Genomic DNA, 21,434 nt, shown 5'->3' on the forward strand with positions numbered 1-21,434 from the left:
GGGAACTCTACTGCATACAGAGGCAGCACTGGACAATTAAATGGCAAGAGGCTAAAAAAGGCTTGTGTGTCTGCTCTTCTCATAAAGCTACCAGGGGTTGATCACAGGAGCCCCACTCTGATGACTTCATCCCAGGGCTCCACCTCTCAGCACCACAATCAAATTAAGTCTCATAACACTATTACGATAACACTACATTTCCACACAAGTTTTTGGAAGACACATTCAAATCGTATCATTTACGGTTTTAAGAGCATTTGATATGCTGATCACTGCCAATTTTACATCTCATACTCAAATGACTTTCCATTACTTCACTGACATTTCCAAGATGTCTAAAAGAGATCTAAACCAAACATGTTAAAATCAAAAGTCTTAATTTGTAAAACTGCACCTCTCCGCCTCATTTTCCTAAGAAATCTGCTCTATTGCTAGTCTCCATCAGCTGAGCAAACCATTCAACCTGTTGCTAAGGTAAAAACCTTGAAATCATGTTTGATGCTTCTCTCACATCCCTTATAGTAAAGGCCACAGGGCCAGTATAAAAATCCTACCACTTCATCCCCACAGCCATCACCATAGTTCATAATACCATCATAAAACCTCACTTGGATTGCTGTGTTAACCTCTTAACTGATCAGCCTGCTTCCGTTCTTCCTCTCTGTACTCTATTCACAAACCAACAGAATAACTGACTGGTTTCCCATACACTTCGACTAAGTTTAAAGTCCTTACCAAGCCCATATGAACCCAGATGTCATGATCACTGGCAACCTATCCAACCTCACTTCTAGTAGCAATCTTTTTATGTGGGTGCGTTAACCACTCTGGCTTATTTAGTCCTTAAATGAGAAAAGTACGTTTCTATCTCAGAAACATAGCACTTGCTGGCCGTTCGGTCCAGATTTTCAGATACATTCATGGTTTGGTCTCTTACTTCATGCCAGTCTGTGTTTAATATTGCTTCCTAAGAGATTTTCCCAAGTGTTAGCTTTCCAAGGCACTCACCACTAGCCCTGTTAATCTACATCAACAGATTTTTCCTTCCAGTATCCCTATATTTATTAGAAATAAGGTTCAGTTCAGTTTCAATATTTAGCCAAGATCTGTTATTTGCCTTTAGCATCTGGTAGGCTCAACCAACACATCTCATCTTTAACATTGTTCTGATATTTCAGAAAAACAGAATTACGAATATATAGGCACAGATGATATTACTTTATCTAATAAGTATAACAATGTAGTAATACCAAGAAGACATGATGTTCAGATTAATTTCTAATACTAGGTTATTAATTATCATACATAAATAGACCTTAAAGTGTAATTTAAAAATGAAAATAACTCCTAATGTGCTGTATGGGTTGACATTCTCTCAGTGTAAATTATAAATATAATTTATTACTGCAAGAATAAAATTTAAAAAATCTAGAAACTTAATTTCTTTTTTTTTTTTTTTTACATAAAATTAAGAACTTACAACTCAATAAACAAACAGACTGATCATTAAGAAAGATGGTAGGGGGACCAGCAGTTAGCCTAATGGCTATGTTGCTGGACTTCCACGTAGTCGACCGTGGTTCACGTCCTGGACCCGGTGGCTTAAAACTCACGTCGGGCGCGTGTGCGTGTGTGCCCAAGATCCCGAGAGGAGAATGGAGGAGAAGGGATTGTGGCGTGACCATCCCCCCTGGGGGGTGATTTCTCGCTTTCTGTCTCTCTGTCTCTCTGGTGAGCACAAGCACCCTATGGCAAAAACTCTCCAAAAAAAAAGAAAGAAAGACGGTAGGTAATAGGTGCTACACTCCCACATGGCCAAGAACAGTTCGAGTCCCTAAGCTGGCAACTTGAAAATCTCACTGGGCACACATGCTTACATGCTCAGAATCACAGGAGGAAAATGGAGGAGAAGGGTTTGTGGGATGGTCATCCCCTCTCAGGGGTAATTTCTCATTTTCCCTCTCACTGTCTCTCACTCTGGCAAGTACACATGACCTATGACCCAAAAAACAAAACAAAACAAAAAAAGAGTGCGAGACACGGTATCACAGAATGACCATAATAGGTAAACATAAAAATAATGTTGGAAGCATTTTAGTCAAGAAATACTTCTTTATAATCTGACAAAGTAAAATAAATATACTAGACTATATTGAAAATCTAGATTGTTATAGAATTATCTGATAACTGGAATTTGCAGCATTAAATACATATAAGAACAAAACTGTATGTTATTTAGTCCTGTTTAACCTTGAGTTCTCCAAGAGAAAGTATTACTTGAGAATACATTCCATTTCCTGAGGATGAGGTAACAATGGAATATCAACTTTGGCATCTTACAGTTTAAGAAGGGAAAAAAAACTAATATAATTTATTAAACTATTTAATAAACATTACATTCCATTGAAACAATTTTTGAGATATCAAATAGTTCCTTACCAAATTTCAAAACCATCGAACACTAAAACTAATGATTATTCAGGGACCATTTCTTTTTTTTTTTTCTTTTTTTAAGAGGTTTTTTGCTATAGGGTGCGTGCACTCGCCAGACAGAGACAGAGAGATAGAAAGCAAGAAATCACCCCCCAGAGGGGATGGCCACACCGCAATCCCTTCTCCTCCATTCTCCTCTGGGGATCTTAGGCATGCACGCACACGTGCCCAGTGTGAGTTTTAAGCCACCAGGTCTGGGACGCGAACCTTGGTCGACTATATGGGAGTCTAGCAACATAGCCATTACGCTAACTGCTGGTCCCCCACTTCTTTTTTAAGATTGTGAAAGTACAGAGGTTAAAAGAACTTGACAAAATCATTGATTGAGATTACCAATAATTTTCCAGAGATGAAGAGGAGAGCTGAGAATTTCTAAAGCTATGGGTTTTATGTTCAAGATTCTTTTTAGAATACATATTACTGAAAAACATTTTTCCAAATTTTTTTAGTATGGGAAAAATGAGTATTAAGTAGATCAAAGACTATTTCAATATTGCATATAATAGAAAAATAGACATATATTCAGGCAAAATTCATTTTAAAATGTAATGACATGTAAATTAACAATGAAACCAATCTTTTTTTTTTTTTTTTTTTGCATGTGAAGAGATTTTTGGCCACAAATAGCTGACAAAATGAATCTAGTGAATCTAATAGATACTTTAGCACTGGGAGGTGGCTTGAAGGTTAAGGTGCTGGATTCCCACATGGCAACGACTACGGTTCGAGTTTGAGTCCTGGAAAATGCTTTTGGGACCAGCAGTTAGCGTAATGGCTATGTCACTGGACTCTCACATAGTTGCTCATGGTTTGCATCCCGGACCTGGTGGTTTAAAACTCAGGCTGGGCATGCATGTGCGTGCGTGCCCAAGATCCCGAGAGGAGAATGGCAGAGAAGGGATTGCGGTGTGGCCATCCCTGCTGGGGGGTGATTTCTCGCTTTCTGCCTCTCTTTCTCTTTCTGTCGTGCTCACGCGCCCTATGGCAGAAACCTCTCAAAAAAAAAGGAAGATACTTTATGGAATCAAAAATTGGCAAGTTTACTTCAGGGTCATGCAATTGTCACTGATGATGGAACAATGGTGCTGAAGGGTATGACTGATTTAGGAACCACACAAAGTTCTGTTCACCACTTTCCATCCTGTGTTCAGAAATATCTCCGTATCTGAAAAGACAGACTTAACATAGCAGAAAAACTGTCAGCCATCTTGTTACTTTTCCACCGTAATACATACAAGACATTTTATAACTGTCTTGTTATATATTAATCCATGATGTTCAAGTAAGACTTAATAAAATCTTTAAATTACAAAAAGAAAAAAAAAACAGAATAATGCCTACATCTACCAAGGAAAGCATTGAAGCACTAATTTTCAAATAGGAAAATACCCTGTTTTTCCAAATTGGGGTTCTAAAATAGCAGATATCATTAATCATCACTGGTTACATGCAGGGAAAACAGTTTGCTTCCTAGAATTTGCTGATCTTGAAGACGCCAAACTTGTCATAAAAGTTTAATTCTGTGTTTTCTGCTGTGAAGATCTTATTATGCTACTCCAGGAAGCAACTAAGATTGGTATGCATGTGATGAAAGCTGTGATGCAGACAGAAATTCAGGAAATATTCTGTTATCTCGAAAGCCAATTATGTTGCTGTATTGTCACAGTCCTAGAACCATGATTTATTTTCTGCAAGCAGTACAAATAGCATGTTTTGTAAGACTGCTCCTTTAAAGGTGCAGATCATCATGGACCATAGGCTACTGTTTAGTATTCCAAATGAGCAAGATAGTTGACTACAGGAGGGATTTATCAGCTGAAAGTGCTGAGGAATTACTGTCCTTGTACAAAATTTGACTCTTAAAATTCTGCAATGCTATTGCTATGGTAATAGCTATATTTCACTGGATAAATTTCAGATATATACCTTCAATTCATTCAGTGATGGTGACAATCCAATTTAAAACTTACCTCTAAATTAATCATAAATGTCATGATTTTGGTCAAAATATATTTGTGATGCAATTCTAATATTAATATATTATTAGGTCAAAGTCATGATACAATTTTTAGGGTTTTTTTTTTTAAAGGCAAAAATACATCCTTACATTCCTGATGACCCAGTATCATATCTTTTACTACAATTAATAATTCCTATTGGTAGGAATTTTGTTTGCCTACCACTGTGCATTTCCAACACTTAGAACATTGATTGGCATGTTAACGAAGCTCAATAAATATTCACAAGTTTACTAGCTGAGAGATGCTGGCGGTTCTAAAGCCACACACACTTTTCCTTCTAGCTTATAAAAGTCTCTCTGTGTATACTTTTATTAAATACTTAATATGTATAGACACTATACTAGGGCCAGCAGGTAGTATAGCATTTAAGGTACTGAACTCTCACATGGCAGACCATAGTTTGAGTTCTGGACTCACCAGCTTGAATATCATGCTGGGCACGTATGTGTATATGGCATGCCCAAAATTCCTTAAAAAAAAAAAAAAAATGGAGGAGAAGGAAATGTAGTGTGGTCAACACCCATGGAGGGTGATTTTCTCACTTTTCTTCTCCACATGTCTGTCTTTCCAGTGAGTGCAAGTGTCCTATGGCAAAAAGCTAGAAAAAGAAAAAAACAAACACTATACTAAAGACTATGAGAGTCACTAATATCAAATAAGTTAGGAAAATGAAGACTTTCCTTTTCCAGAGATACAAAGTACTGCAGAACCTTCTAAAATACTTTCAGAAAAGTCATGATGCATTTTTGCATAGAAAAATACATCATGACTTATCCAATGGTCCAATATAAGATAACACAGAAAATAAATTTAAAAGCAAGATAATATAAATAATGCATTTATAAATAATACATTTTTAAAAAATTTGCTGGAGGGTGTGTGTGCGCTTGCTTGCTGGAGAGCGGAAGAAACGAGAAGGCCATCCCCCCCTATGGGGGTAGGTCACCACACAATCGCTTCTCCTCTGTTTCTCCCTCCTTTCAGGCATGTACACACACCCTAGCATAATTTTCAAGAGGTCAAGTCTAGTACTCGTACCGTGTAATAGGCCATGTGGGATCTAGTTCATACAACTACCAGGTCACAGGCTGGTCCAATAATACTATTTTTAACATTTAACATCTTAACAGAAAATAAAACAAGGCTCAAATATTAGATTGTATAAATAAAATAAAGTTATCTTATGCTTATTGGGTAGATTTAAATAGAAGTCAAAGTCAAACTCTCAGAAATGAATCATGGAAATTGCAAAATGTAGCTCAGGAAACTAAACCATAATGGTTGAGAAATATAAAAGAGATCTGCCAGTTTGCCTGGAGGTAACCTTATGGTTGATCAAATCATTTATTTATTGTTGTACATGGTCTGAATAGAGCAATAAACAGACAAAAACCTGTGCTCTTGTGTAAAAAAAAAAAAAAAAAAAAATCCCATTTTTAGGGGACAAGTACATGGAAATTCCAAAAACATCTAAAACAAAGAATTTTAGATGGAGATAAAAATCAAAGAAAGACGATAAGTATTAGGGGAGGGGTAGTTACAATTTGAGATAGCATGGGCAGGGAAGGCCTCACTGAGAAGATGACATGAGTAAAATCCTGAAGGAAATAAGGAAGCTTCCTAGCAAGTACCTGGGGAAGAGGATTCTAAATAGAGGAAAAGGCAAGGGTATAAGCCTGAGACAGAGTGCCATTTGTGTTCACTGAACAGCAAGGAGACTAGAAACAAGACTGGAAGACGAAATCAGAGAGTAAAAGGGCTTGACTGAAAGGAGCTTGAAGGCCGCTATAAGGATTTGGGTACTTCTAGATGAGGTGACTAGTCACGGGGATGTTTCCAAGAGAAGAGTGATATAACCTGACCTGTGCTTTAACTGGAACATCTTAGACTCCTGGGTTGAGAACCAGCCAGAACAGAGACAAGCCTGGAAGCAGGACTCATGTGACAGTTGCACTCATAATGACTTAACTCTAGGAAGGATCAGCGAAGGTGGTTAGAAATGTCTCTGAACACATTTCACATGCAGAGGCAAGAGGATTTTCTTTAGCTAGACTGGATGTACAATGTGAAAAGAGTCAATGATGACACAGACCAGTCCAAGGTCAACGGTTTTCAGAGGATGAAGCATAAAGAAAATGAGCAAGGATACTGAAAGATTGCAAAAAGAGGATGGTTAAAGTTTTATTTCATGAACTTTCAGCTGAAATGGCCAAGGTCAGGAAAGAAAGTGACAGACTGAGTGAACATTGAGCAGGAAGAGACTGGAAAGTCTTCAGAGGGCAACACGCTCAGTGAGATGTGGTTGTTGTCAGAGAACAGTGTGTACGCTGCGGGGGTTCAGTGGTGGGGTGGCAGTGAGCGATGACAAGGGGAAAGGTGTGAATTACTACTAAAAAAAAAAAAAAAAAGATGAAGATTGCATCCAGATCAAAGTACTCCTGACAGTCGCAGTTAATGTGGTGAGGAAGACTATGCAGTAGATGCAGCAAGGGAGGAAGAAGATAGGAAGTCTGGAAAACAAAGAAAAAAGTTCTTTACATGCACCAACTCACTCACACCATTTGCTAGTCCTAAAAAAAAATCTCTTTTTCTGCTATTCCATTCATTATTCTACTCAGTCATGAAGTTATCTGACAGGCTAGCTCTGAAAGACTTAATCAATTTGAAAAAAAGCAGCTCCCTAAAGTAAACCAGGCACAGGTAGAAATCAGTTTCAGTTACCATCTATATGACCATCTGTACTAAAATGGTGGGTTTTTCTCTAAATTCTCAAAAATTACGAAACATAGTAGAAAGAAGATTTTTTTTTTTGAGGTTTTTGCCTTAGGGCACTTAGGGCATGTGTGCTCACTGGGAAGAGAGAGACACACACACAAAGACAGTGAGAGGAAAAGTGAGAAATCAACCCCAGAGGGATGATCCCAACATAATCCCTTCTCCTCCATTATGGGATCTTGGGCACACATGCACACATGCTTGATGTGATTTTTAACCCACGAGGTCCAGGACTCGAACTGTTGGCCATGTGGGCGTCCAGAAACATAATTGCTATGCCATCTGCTGACCCCAGCACATACTTATTGTAAAAAGATTGTTACACAAAAGCACAGACAGCAAAATAAGAAACGAGTATATGCTGCTTTATATATAAAAATCATAATGTCAGTCTCATTAGTAACTGGCAAAAAAAGTTATCTCAATATGCCTGTCTATTCTAAAATAGTCACACCATCACACAACATGGTCACTAATAATGGAGTCTTACCTGTATTGCCAGGGCACGAGCTACAAGACCTCTAAGATACTGTAAGGGATCTTCTGGACCTTCCCACTTGCTCTGCCATGTGAGAGGACACTGCAATTTTAAACAAGTCAAAATTAAGTATACATACATATTACGTATAAAAAAATGAAATTTTTGAAGTTTATTTACTTTTCTACTAGTCAGAGAAACAGACACAGACAGGTACTGCCAGCAGGGTCCTCACACCACAGTCCACCCCTAGTTTCTGTGACCCAGTTCCTAGACACATGCTTTGTGTGCCCAGGGTGCCTAAGGAGGCCCAGGATGCAAACCCAGGATCTTTCCCACTTCAATCCAATTGCATCCCTAGTATCTTAGCCCTAGTCACAAAAGACTTAATATGATGGAAAAAACTGTTAATTCATTTCATTAAAATGTTTTTCTTTGAGCTCCTTAAAATCAAATGACAGACACAGAATGCATTCATGTTTCTCTAAAAAGTGAATTTTCATTAGAGTAAAGCACCTTGAATAAACAAATAAATGTAAGCTGGTAATATACAAAATAGTCAATTATGTGTTAAAACAATATTTAGTGCATAATTTATATCTTTCAGTGTATCTTTCCATTTATTTAGGTCATCTTTAATTTCAGTCATCATTTTGCAGTTTTTTTTGTGTGTGCAAATAAATGTTTTGCACATTGTCAATTTATCCCTAGATATGTAATCTTTCAGATAATACTAAAAATGGTATTTTTAAAATTTTCAATAGTTTTTCAGAATATAGAATTTGACTAATAGTTTACATGTTTACCTTGTATCCCACAATCTTGCTACACTTAAAAATTCTTACTAAGTCTAAACCTTTTTTTTTTAGATTCCTTCAGATTTTGTACATAGATGATGCTCTGCAAATAAAGGCAGGCTTCCTTCTCAAATTGTATGCCTTTTATTTCTTCATTTTTGCATTAGTTATGATTTCAGTCCAATGTGAAATAGAAGTGGTAAAAGTGGACCTCAATTTAACTGTCTTATGAGAAGGTTCAGTTCTAATCCTAGTTGGCTAAAGGTGTTTGTTTTGTTTTGAGAGAGATTTTTGCTATAGAGTGCATCTGTTCACCAGAGAGACAGAAAGACAAGGAGACAGAAAGCAGTAAATCACCTCTCCCCCCAGAGGGGCTGGCCATACCACTATCCCTTCTCTGTTCTCCTCTCAGGATTTTGGGCATGCGTGCATGCCCACGCATGTGCACACACACACCTGGCATGAGTTTTAAACCGCCGTGTCTGGGATTGGACCTGCGTTTGACTACATGGGAGTCCAGTGACCTAGCCATTATGTCATCTGCTGGTCCCTTGTGTGTTTTTATCATGACAAGATGTTGAATAGTGTCTATTTCAAGAGAGTACAGTTTTTGGGTTTTTTTTCTGTAAGATTTTTACTATAGGGTGCAAACCCAGGATCTCGCTGGAAAGACAGAGACAGGAAGCAAGACATCACCCACCATGACCACACCACAATCCACTCTCCATTCTCCTGGGATTTGGAGCATGCATGCATGTGTGCCTGACTTGAGTTTTAAGCCCTGAGGTCTTGGCCTCGAACAGCAGTCAGCCCTGTGGGAGTCCAGTGCCTTAACCACTATACCACCTGCCGGCCCCATTTGTTTTTTTTTTTAAATAGGGTCTTTCTGTCTCAATTTTATTTGCCTCAGCTTCCTAGCTAGGACTACAGGTATGTACTACCATGCTTGCTTGCTTTCTTTAAAAAATAAAAAAAGGTAGGATGGGGGGGAGGTGGATCTTGCTATGTTTTCTAGGCCAGTCTTGATTTAGGATTCTCCTGCCTCAGTCTCCTGAGTCACTGGGATTACAGGCACAAGCTACAGTGTCCAGTGTTTTGGTTGGACCAGAAATCAAACCCAGGCCTGCCACGTGGTCCCACCAGCATTTTAGCAGTGTGTGATACCATGGTTGTGCTAAATTTCTCTCTATTACTCTATAATTATTGTAAAACAGTGTGTGCTTTTAATTTTTATAACCCAAACTTGCACTTAAGCCCCAATTGGTCATGATAGACTATTTGATGAATGGTTGTATTCAATTTGCTAATATCTTGTTTAGTGTCTATGCTCATGAAGAAAATTAGATGTTTTACAAACCACTTCAATGAGGTTAGATTGATATACAAAAATCTGAACATTTTAATAAAGGGATCCCTCGCCCCTGGGCCACAGACCAGCACCCATCTGTGACATGCTAGAAACCGGGCCCACACAGCAGGATGTAAGCAGTGGGCAAGCCAGTGAAGCTTCCTCTGCCTTTATAAGCTGTTCCCCACTGCTTGCATTAGCGCCTGAGCAGCTGCTCCTCTCAGATCAGTTAGGCATTAGATTCTCATAGGAGACCACAGAGGAGGTCATCTAGTTGCAAGACAACAAGCTCAAGGCTCTCACTGATTCTGCATTATGGTTAATTATATAATTTTCATTTTATATTATAATGTAACAATGAAGTTCATAATAACTATAATTGCTTGAATCACCTCTAATCTAGTTAAATTTTCTTTCATGAAACTGGTCCCTGCTGCCAAGAAGGTTGAGAACTTTTTTTTTAAGAATTATTTAATTTCATTTATTATTATTTCCCATTTGATTGGAGACAGAGAAGAGAGAGAGGGAAATTGAGAAAGCAAGCCACCAGGCCTGGGACTTGAACCATGGTCAGCCATGTGAGAATCCAGAGCCTTTAACCACCACACCCATCTGTGACATGCTAGGAACCGAGCCCACACACCAGGATGTAAGCAGTGGGCAAGCTAGTGAAGCCTGCTGGACCTTAACTTTTTTTAAACATTTATTTGTTATTGTTTTCCATTTGAGGGAACTGTTTTAATGTATGTAACTTGACTGGTTTAGAAATAAGTGTACACTTATGAGACCATCACTACAATCAAGGCCATAAAGTTACTAATTGCTTATAAAAGTTAACCACTACCTCATTTATTAAGTTTACGGTAACTTTTCTTATAAGCTCCCTTAACAGAAGAAATACCTTTTTAGCAAAGTTTTAAGTAATCAATTCAGTGTTTTTCTATGTAAAAAATGCATCAAGACTTTTCTAATGGCCCAATATAAAACAGAACTTGTCATACTGAACTATAATAAAAAAATAAAATTTTATTTGTAATAAAAGGGACAGTACTGAATCCTCAATTTTTGTTAAAATTCAGTAGATCAATGTCAGAAAATATTTTACTGTTCTTGTCTTAGTGAAAGTCAGGCTAGTGTCATTGAGTTTCATTAAACATACTAAACTACTTTTCAAGACATACACTGTCCATACAATTTAAGTGTGTTTTGCAAAATATATTCTTCACCTATAGAAGTTTTTTTTTTTTTTTTTGAGAGGTTTTTGCTATAGGGTGCGTGCGCTCGCCAGACAAAAAGAGACAGAGAGACAGAAAGCAAGACATCCCCCACCATGGGCAATGGTCACCCCGCAATCCCTTCTCCTCCATTCTCCTCTTGGGATCTTGGGCACGCATGCACACGTGCCTGGCATGAGTTTTAAGCCACTGGGTCCAGGACGTGACCCGCGGTTGATTACATTGGGAGTCCAGCAACATAGCCATTACGCTAACTGCTGGTCCCTCACCTACAGAATTTTAACAATTCATTTTTATAGAAGATATAAAAATATTTCAAGGTATATTTTCCTCCTCCCTGGCTATATTCTTAATTCAAAATGTAATATACTACTGAATTTAATATATTACATATTTAGATGTCCATATCCTACCTAAATTTTAATTAAGAAATAAGCCACCTGTTGCTATGCTAAATAGGGAAATACTTAGAAGATCTTAATGGTTCAACGAAAAGAAAAAATTATAAAGAATTAAAAATTGAAAAACTTAAATAATTTCCAATAATCAAGCACCTTTAGTTCTTTGTTATCTTTCAGAATAAATGGACAGAAGCCACATTATATTACAATAACAAAGGGACTTAAATTATTCATCTTTTCAAGTGTTTGACAAGGGTCACCCAGATGGCTTACCAGAAGAAGCAAAACAAGATACTACTTTTGCCAATTACCTTTTGTATTTTTTAATAGCACATGTAACCCTCTTGAAATATTCTATTGGAGCTCTTTACTATCTCTTCCTAAGATGAATATAGAGTAAAATAACTTACATAGTATTCCTACTTCTATAAAGTCATTTTGCACAGTGTTACCAGGCAATGTGCCACAGGCAGCTCTTTTCTTAATGAAGTTTTCATTTACATTTATAGGATGCTTGCTATATACCAAGCACTTTACCCATAATCTAATTCTCCCAACAATCCCATTTAATAAGTATCTTTATTATCCTTATTTTACAAATGAGAAAAGCAAAGTTTAGAGAATACTTACTAACCTGCTGGGTATGACACAGTTCCTAAGTGGTAGAACAGGATTCAAGCAGAGACATAGTCCCCTGAGATCACATTCTTAGCCATTTTGCTCTATTTCTATATAAAAATAGTCCAACCTCCTTTTACTTTAAAGATCTCAATTAGATCCAATCTTAAGTTTACTAGGCCCAGTAAGACTGGTGTACAAGTCATGCTTTTACAATCATTGTTATGCTCATCTTCTTAATTAAGTTAGTCTATATCATACATTTTACCTTTATACAGCATAGTTGTAATTTAAACAAATACTCTTAAATTCTTATAGAGCCTAGGGAAATCTTTTTCACTTAAAAAGATCTATAAAGTTTATATTTCTACAAATGGGTAAAATAAATCTATGAAGAACATGCTATAATTTTTGTTTCAATTTAGTAGATGAGAAATGCATAGATTTTACTATAATTTAAAATGGTTCAATTATTCAGCAAGAGAAGTACTGATTTACCCTTCTTTCCCATGGGAACCCTCCTTTCCTTCGTCTTAGGATGTGTTATAAATGAAGAATCATCCATTCTCGGCTCTTGAAATAGCTGAATCCTAGGCAATGAGGCCTTGTACACACTATTCACAGTACTGGTATGGAAATAGGCATAACACACACGCTCATCAGTTTGGATAAAAGCAAATTCTAAGATATTTTGGTTAAGAGGAAACAGATGTTGTTCCTGCTGGACTTGGAGCTCAGAGGCTATATGACTTGAGCTGACAGGGTACCACAGTACATAGGAATCTGCCCCATAGTAACATCAACATAAATTGCATTATATATGCAATGACAAGATAGCTAAACATAAGCTAATGATGACTTTAAGTGCTTGCATCAAGTTGAATACAATTCTAACTAGCGCCAGACTCTTCAATTATTTGGCCAATTTATTCCTGTATTGTTCAGGCCAGGTTCAATTTAAGTTTTGTTACTAAGATTACTCACAATTATATGCATGATTGAGGTGCCACTTATGATACTAAAATACAAACACCAGTAGTTAGTATTGGCTCACCTTTTGGTTTAATAAAGCACTTGCCAGTTTCTGTACTTCAGAACTCAATAAGGTAGTTCCTCGGATGACTTTGCTGAGAGCCGCAAGAGACTGATGAACACTTTGTACTAAACGAATGGCATTAAATTGTTCAAGGACAATAAATGACAGTATTGGAGAGCCTTGTCGATCATTAGGAGGAGACACTTTGTGATGAATCAGGTTTGAATTCTAAAAGAAAACACATTAAAATACTTCAAAACCTTTTGTTCTAAGGCTGTCCTCAAATAGTTTGCTCTAGGGCACATACAGTAAGAAATCATACCCCCAGAATGGATGATCATGCTGCAACCCTTTCTCTTCTATTCTCTGTAGACTCTAGTCATGCCCTGTAGTGATATTCAAACCACAGGGTGTGGGACTCAGACCAAGCCATTGGCCATGTGGATTTAGCTGCCTTAACCACCAAACCAGCTGCTGGCCTTGAAATACTTTTTAAAATAAATCGTCTAATTTATGAAGTCTGCAAATGCACAGGAAGGAAATTCTGGATTTGACAACATTTACAATGATATAGGGTGGGGGGGGTGGAAATTGAGAATACTAAAGAGGGAACTACATTGAGAAGTAATAGTTAGGCTGGTCCTGTAGCCTAGTGGTTAAGGGAGTTGGATCCCACATGGCTGACTAACTTTTGAAAAACATGTTGTGTGTGTAAATGCCCAAAATCTTGACAGGATGGAGAAGAAGGGATTATGGCATGACCATGCACCACTGGGGGTTGCTTTCTCCCTCTTTCTCTTGTGAGTACACATACCTTCTTTCAACCACAACAACAATCACCAAAAAAGGCAATAGTCAGTGCTGTTGTTTGACTGTATCTCCCCAAAGGTCATATATTGAAATCTGGTGAACCACTGTAATAACATTGACAGGGTGAAGACTTAACCTGACTATGGTGTTGAAAGGTAAGGCCTTTGGAGGTGATTAGGATTAAGGTCATCAGGTATAGCCCCATGACTTACTCCTAATAGGTTTATAAGGAGAGAGAGGGAGGCAGAAATAGGCATTTAACTTAATTGGTAGTAGACCCTAAGCTGAATCAAGATAAGAAAATGCCTGTTCAGGAAGACTGTCTTAGATCTTGACTGCCTTCTAACTGCCTCAGGTACATCCCAGTGTGGCCCATACAACATCCCTTCACCACCATTAATTCCCCAAGCCTGCAGCCACGAAGAAGGGAGCAGCAGTAGTCAGTGAGACCAACTGAGGCAGGAAGACTGCCTCAGACCTCTTGCTGCCTTCTGCCAACCCCAAAGTATTTTGAGATTTCATAGCTTACTGATCCTGGGAGAGAGAAAGAAGCCAACATCTAAAGCTGGCTATACACATCCTTCTTTGGTAGGAAGACAAGACCCTCTACCAACTACACATCTGAGATGTAGAGCTCTTCATCCCTCCTGACACTACAGAATTTACACTAGAAAATAATTAATTGGATGACTAGAAACTATAGGAGAGATACAGGGAATATGGGAAAACAAGGAACACCTATCCCTCAACAGAAGAGTGCAACTCTTCTTCAACCATAGATGGCACATCATAGCCAGACAGGTAAAAATCAAAGATGGATAATCTAGAAAGGGTAAGAGATATGTGTTGTGCCACTTACAAAGATTATCCTGTTAGGCTAACATTGGACCTCTTAATTAAAACAATGCAGGCAAAAAAAGAATGGGAAGACATTCAAAACTCTAGAAGAGAAAATATTTCAGCCAAGAATACTATAACTGGCCAGATTAGCCTTCAAATAGGAAGGAGAAATAAAAGTCCTAGAAAAACAAAACTGAAAAAATTAATCAATAGGAGACCAGCTTTTCAGAAATACTAAAGGGAATACAGTATCAGGAATATGAAAGGGAGTCAAATAGAAAAAAGAGAACAAAACAACTAAGAAAATGACTAGCAAAATGGCAAGGATAAGTCCCAAATGTCCATAAAAACATTAAATGTTAACATATTAGTATATTATCCAATTGAAAGAAAGACTAGATAAATGGACGAAGAATCAGGAGCTTTCTGTGTGCTGCTTATGTAGTACGAAAATGAAAGACAGGAGAAAGATACTCTATGCAAACAGAAATGAAGGCCAATACAAGACAAAATAGACAAAGGGTTAATTCACTAAGACGATATAACACTTCGACTGCAACACAGCGATAGTAGGGTGTTGAAATCCCCACAGTGACTTCTGGGCTGATCACCTAGACCAAAAATAGTAACTAAATGACCCCATAAACCAAAAGGACTTGACAGACATCTATAGAACACCCCTAAACTGTAAAATACCTTATCTCTCATTCTCTCTCAGAATATTTTCAAAGTTTGACCACATGATAGGGTCACAATGAGCCTCTACAGGGGCCAGCAGATGGCATGTTAGCTGACCACTGTTTCAGTACCCAGACTTGATGGCTTGACAATCACACCAGGAATAGGTGCATGCATGCATGCCAAAAATTCTGGAAGGAAAAGGGACTGTAGTGTGACGATGACCCCTGGAAAGTGATTCCTCACTTTCTCAAACTTTGTCTGTTTCTCTAGTGAATGTGTAAGTCCTATGGCAAAAAAATCCATAAGAGAAGGTCAAGTCCAAGGCCAAGTCCAAGGTTGAAGCTAAGGACAAATCTGAAAGTCAAGGCCAAGACCTAGGTCAAAGTCAAGGTCAAATGAAGTCCAAAAGCCAGGGTCAGCAAGGACAAAGGCAGCTTCTCAGTCCCTTGTAATTGCTATTCTTCTCTCTTTCATGAGATTATTTTTGTAGTTTCTAAATATGACTGAGAATATATACTACTTTCTATGACTGAGTTATTGCACTTAACAGGATGTTCCCCAAGCCCATTCACCTTAGGAATTGACAAGATTTTAATCTATGTAATACATTTATACTAGAATTACTAATATCAAGAATTCAAGAGGTAACCTCACTATTGATTCCACAGATGTTGAAATAAAGAAATCTTATTATGTGAAGAGCAATATGCAATATATTTGACAACTTACATGCAATAAAAAACCTCAAATTACACAATCTATCATAGCTTACTCAAAAAGAAACCTGAGTAGTCTTGTTTTTTTGGTTTTGGATTACTTTTGTTCACTATCATCATTTTCTTTATTTTGACCAGAGAGATGGAAAGAGAAAGGTAAAGTGAGAAAGCAAGCCAATAGGTCTGAAACTCAAATATGTGGTCGGCCATGTGGGAGTCCAGCGCCCTAACCACCATAGAACCTGTTAACCCCAACCTGAGCAGTGTTATTGAAGAAATTAAATATGTAGATAAACCTTTTCAATAAAACAAGTCAATCAAAGGTCATGCTCACAGAGCTTCAGAAGAGAATTCTACTGAACATTTTTTTAAAAGTACTAATTCTACACCAATTCTTCCAGAAAACAGGAGAGAGAGCATACTTCCCAACTAATTCATTATAAGTGCATGAGTTTTCATAGTGTATGGGACACAGCAAAAGCAGTCATAAGAGAGAAGTTCATAGCTATTAGGATGCATAAGAAAAGATGGAAAGGTGGCAAATAGACAACCTAACGACACATCTTGGAGAACTGGAAAACAATAATAAGACCCCAAAAAATTGCCAGGAGAAAAGAAATACTAAAAATTAGAAATAAATTATATAGAAAAGGAAATAACTATGCAGAAAATAAATAAACCCAAAATCTGGTTCTCTGAGAGGATCAATAAAATTGACACATTAGCTAGACTAATCAAGAATAGAGAAAGAACAGAGAAATAGAATCAGCAATGAAGCAGTTAACATTACAACAGATATGAAAGAAATATAAAAGATTATAAGAGAATATTACGCATGACTATATTCCAACAATATGAAAACCTAGAGGAGATAGACAAATTTCTAGACACACATAATTTACCTAGATTAAACCAGGAAGCAATAAAAAGCCTGAATAGATCAATAACAAGCAATGGAATTAAATTAGTAATAGTGTCCCTACAATTAAAATCCCAGGTCCTGATGGCTTCACATCAGGAACTCCACAAAATTCTTAAGGAAGAATTATCCCCAATTCTCCTCAAACTATTTCTAAAGATTCAAAAAGAAGGAACCCTCCCAAGCCTTCATCATCTTGAACCCAAAAGCAGACAAAGATATAAGAGAAAAAGAAGACTACAGACCCATATCCCCAATACACACATATTCAAGAAGAGAACAGCAAATTGAATCCAATCATGAAAAGATTACACACCATGATCAGGTTAGCTTATACCAGAGATGCAAACATACATAAAATAATAAATGTAATATATCTTGTAAACAGAAGGAAAGATAAAAATCACATGATAGCTATTGATGCACAAAAAGCATTTGAGAAAACATAACATATCTTCATGGTTAAGACTCAGCAAAATTGGTGTGGAAGACACATTTCTCAGCGCAATTAAATGCATATATGATGAACCCGTAACTAACATTATACTGAATGAGGAAAAGCTGAGTCTTCCCACTAAAAATGGGAATAAGAGGGCTGCCCACTTTCTCCATTCCTTGTGAACATAACACACTGGAAGTGATAGCCAATGCAACCAGAGAAGAGAGTAAATTAAAAGGCATTCAAATGGGAAAAGAAATAAAATTGTCCAATTTGCAGACATGATTATAAACATATAAAATCCAAAAGAATCCACCAAAAAATCTTCCTAGAAGTGATAAATGAATTAAGTGACAGGATACAAAATCAATATACAAATATCTATAGTATTTTTATGTATCAATAATGAATAGGCAAAGGTAGAATTGAAGAAAGGAAACCCACTTACAATAGCCACCAAAGGGCAGAGAAGATGCTGGGCAAGCAACTGACATGAGAGTAAGACAGTTGTATCCCACGTGGCCTACTGCAGGGTTCCAGTCCTGGACCCAGTGGCTTAAAAAGAAAACATACTGGGGGAATCAGCAGTTGGCGTAATGGCTACATCGTGGGACTTCCATGTAGTCGACCACGGAACGAGTAGCTTTAACTCGCGCCAGGCATATTTGTGTGTGTGCCCAGAATCCAGAGAGGAGAATGGAGAAGGGATTGTGGTGTGGCTGTACCCCCTGGGGGTGATTTCTCCCTTTCTGTCTCTCTGTCTCTCTTTGTCTTTCTGGTGAGTGCACGCACCCAATAGCAAAAACCTCTCCCCCCTACACACACACACACAAAAAATATATTGGGTGCAGGTGCTTCATACATTCCCAAAATCCCAAAAGGAGAATGAAAAAGAAAATCTAGAAATAAACCTGACTAAAAAAGTGAAAGTTATGAAAAACTGAATGTAGAAATTGAGCATGATGTATAAAAGTGCAGACATGGAAATGTTCATGGATTAGAAGAATCAACATAAACAAAATGCCAATTCTACCCAAACTAACTGGCAAATTCAGTGCAATTCCATTCAAATTACTAGAGATATTCTTCAGTCATACAATTTGTTTTTAATTATAAAAGGCCCTGTATCACCAAGACAATACTGTGCAAACAGAATACTATAGCAAATATCTTACTACCTGACCTGAAAACATATTACAAAGCTGTAAAAATTAAAATAGCACTAGTACTGGCACAAAAACAGGCATGTAGACCAATGGGACAGACTAGAAAATCCAGAAATAAACCCCCAAATACATGGCACACTGATTTTTGACAAAGGGCACCAGATAGTCCAGTGGAGAAAAGAAAGTTTCTTCACTGAGTGGTGGCTGTAAGAGCTGAGTATCTACCTACAAATAAATAAATAAATAAATAAATAAATAAGTGAAATGAAATTAGACTCCTATCTCTCACCATTAACAAGAATCAATTTTAAGTTAATCAAAGGTCTAAATGTAAAGACTCACGCTATACTACTGATGGAAAACAAACAAAAAAACAGGAAAACTCTTGAAGACACTGGCGTAGACATTTTTAATACCCTTAAAACACAGGTAATAATACCCAAAACAGATAAGTAGAAATACATCAATCTTCCATAAGTCTTTGCATAGCAAAAGGAAAGATAATTAAGCCAACCCTCAGAATGGAAGAAAATATTTATAAGGTATGCTTCAGATGAGGAAAACATAGGAAGAAATGCTCAACAGCTCTTATCATAAGAGAAATGCAAATCAAAACCACAATGAGATGCCATTTAACTCCATTCAGAATGGCTATGATTAAAAACTTAAAAAAGACAAGTGCTGGCAAGGCTGTGGCAAAAAAAGGGAACCCTCCTACACTGCTGGTGGGGATGTAAATTAGTACATCCATTCAGGAAAACAATATGAAGTTCAATAAAAACCTACAAATGGAACTACCTAACATGATCCAGTAATACCACTACTGAGTATTTATTTACCGAGAGGACTGGACAACACATAGTTGGAAACAGGCTTTCACATCCATGTGTACAACACCATTATTCACAATTGCTAAGACACACAATTGACCTAAATGCCCAGGAACAGATGACTGGATGGAAAAATGTGGCACATATACACTATGGAATAATACTAAGTCATAAAAAATACTGAGAATGGGTATTTTGATACAAAGTAAATTAATACAGAAGACTTAATGACAAATGAAGCAAGCCAGACTATGAAAGACATTGTATGTCTCTGCTTCATAGAGACCAAATATCTATATGGCAGAAACTGAAAGACTTTAAGATATAATAGCAGGGAGGGCACGAGTAGGTACTAGAGACTGTATAGAAAAGGGTGGATAGAAGAAAGTGGGAAGGCTCAGGGAAAAAACATTTAACAGACACAAGAATGGAAAGTTATGTGTTGAAAATGATATAAATGGTAGTATCTTGACTTGATTGACAGGCTTGCATGAATTACTCAGAAAAACCATACTGTATGCTGTAAAGATATACAATGATTAAATGTAAATAATTTTTAAAGGCTGTATGAAATATGGTGCCAACACAGAACAATGTACATACAAAAATAAGCAAATACTGGTTTGTCAGGAAAGTCATGACACATTTTTATATAGAAAAACATAAGAAAATACATTATGACTTTCCCGACAGCTTAATTTGTATAGGTACACATGGGATCATATTTCACAGGCTAGCTGGCAGCATTACTCTTCTGTTTCATTATACCCAAAGCCAGTTATTAGTGGACAAATAGAGTTTGTTTTTAAACCTTTTACACCTGGCAATAGCTACTCCTTTACATATCAAATTCATGTGGCCCACAGGAGAACAAAGCCACATTTTAAAGCTCCATTCATTCAGTTTAATTGCAATTAAAGATACATTACTTAATTAAGCAAGAAGAGCTCAACCAGAATAAGTGTGTGAAAATTACCTAAAAATGGTTTACATCAAAAATGTTGAGGAGCTGGAATGGATGACAAAATAGGAGGAAACTATTAGAGCAAATAAAGCCAAGGATAAAGATAGATCAGGGGGCTATTCTGAAAGAGCAGATGAAAAAACTTTCTAAAAAAGAAAGGAAGCTAGAAAGCACTAATACAAAGGCAAGTCTGCTTGAAATATAATTCATTACTAATTTTATATGCTTTAAAAGTTTCATAGGTTTTATTTATAACATTATGCTATTACTAAATACCAAATCCAACAGCTATCCCAGGCAAAAGGAACTTGACTGGCAAACAGCATTGTTACAGGGACCTTCAGCTCTATCTCTATTCCTCAGTTCTCTTAAAGGAAGACATTATTTATGTGTAACTTTTGAAATATAAATGATTTGCTAATTTTATATGCCTTGAGAATTTCATAGCTTTTATCTGTAATACTGTGCTATTAATCACATAGTTTCCCCCAGAGAGAGGTACAGAACTGGCAGGCATGGATGTCAAGGGGCATTTTAGCTTCTTCTGTATTCCTCGGTGTTTTTACAGCAATACATATATAATGTATAACAGAGTATGTAAAACAAAATGGCATTTTTTAAAAAACTAGGGTATTAATAAGATGACCAATTAACAAATATTGTATTTCTAGGAAACTCTTTAATAGGTTATCTGCTACATAAAGTGGCCAAATGATTCTGCTCTGCACAGTGATCAGGAAAAAAGGCCATCTCCAAGGCAACTGTACAGTTCAAGTCCTAGCCTCAGCAGAAGAAAAAAGAGAGAACATTAGGGGTGTGGGGGTGTGTGTGGGTGTGTGTGTGTGTGGGTGTGTGTGTGTGTGGGTG

General features: G+C 37.1%; 1 protein-coding gene across 1 annotated transcript in view; it reads right to left on the reverse strand.

Annotated features, from left to right (window-relative positions):
* The window catches only part of LOC102487405 (cytoplasmic dynein 2 heavy chain 1), a gene marked incomplete at its 5' end in the record, with an annotated part of 254,523 nt that overhangs the window by 28,478 nt on the left and 204,611 nt on the right, over positions 1–21,434 (reverse strand). The window contains 2 exons of the mRNA XM_006150080.2: positions 7,780–7,869; positions 13,221–13,430. Coding sequence (XP_006150142.1) covers positions 7,780–7,869; positions 13,221–13,430 — 300 coding nt within the window. The remainder of the gene's footprint in view (positions 1–7,779; positions 7,870–13,220; positions 13,431–21,434) is intronic.

Source organism: Tupaia chinensis, unplaced genomic scaffold (assembly GCF_000334495.1).
Source record: "Tupaia chinensis unplaced genomic scaffold, TupChi_1.0 Scaffold000276_1, whole genome shotgun sequence".
In the NCBI taxonomy this organism is placed as follows: Eukaryota; Metazoa; Chordata; class Mammalia; order Scandentia; family Tupaiidae; genus Tupaia; species Tupaia belangeri.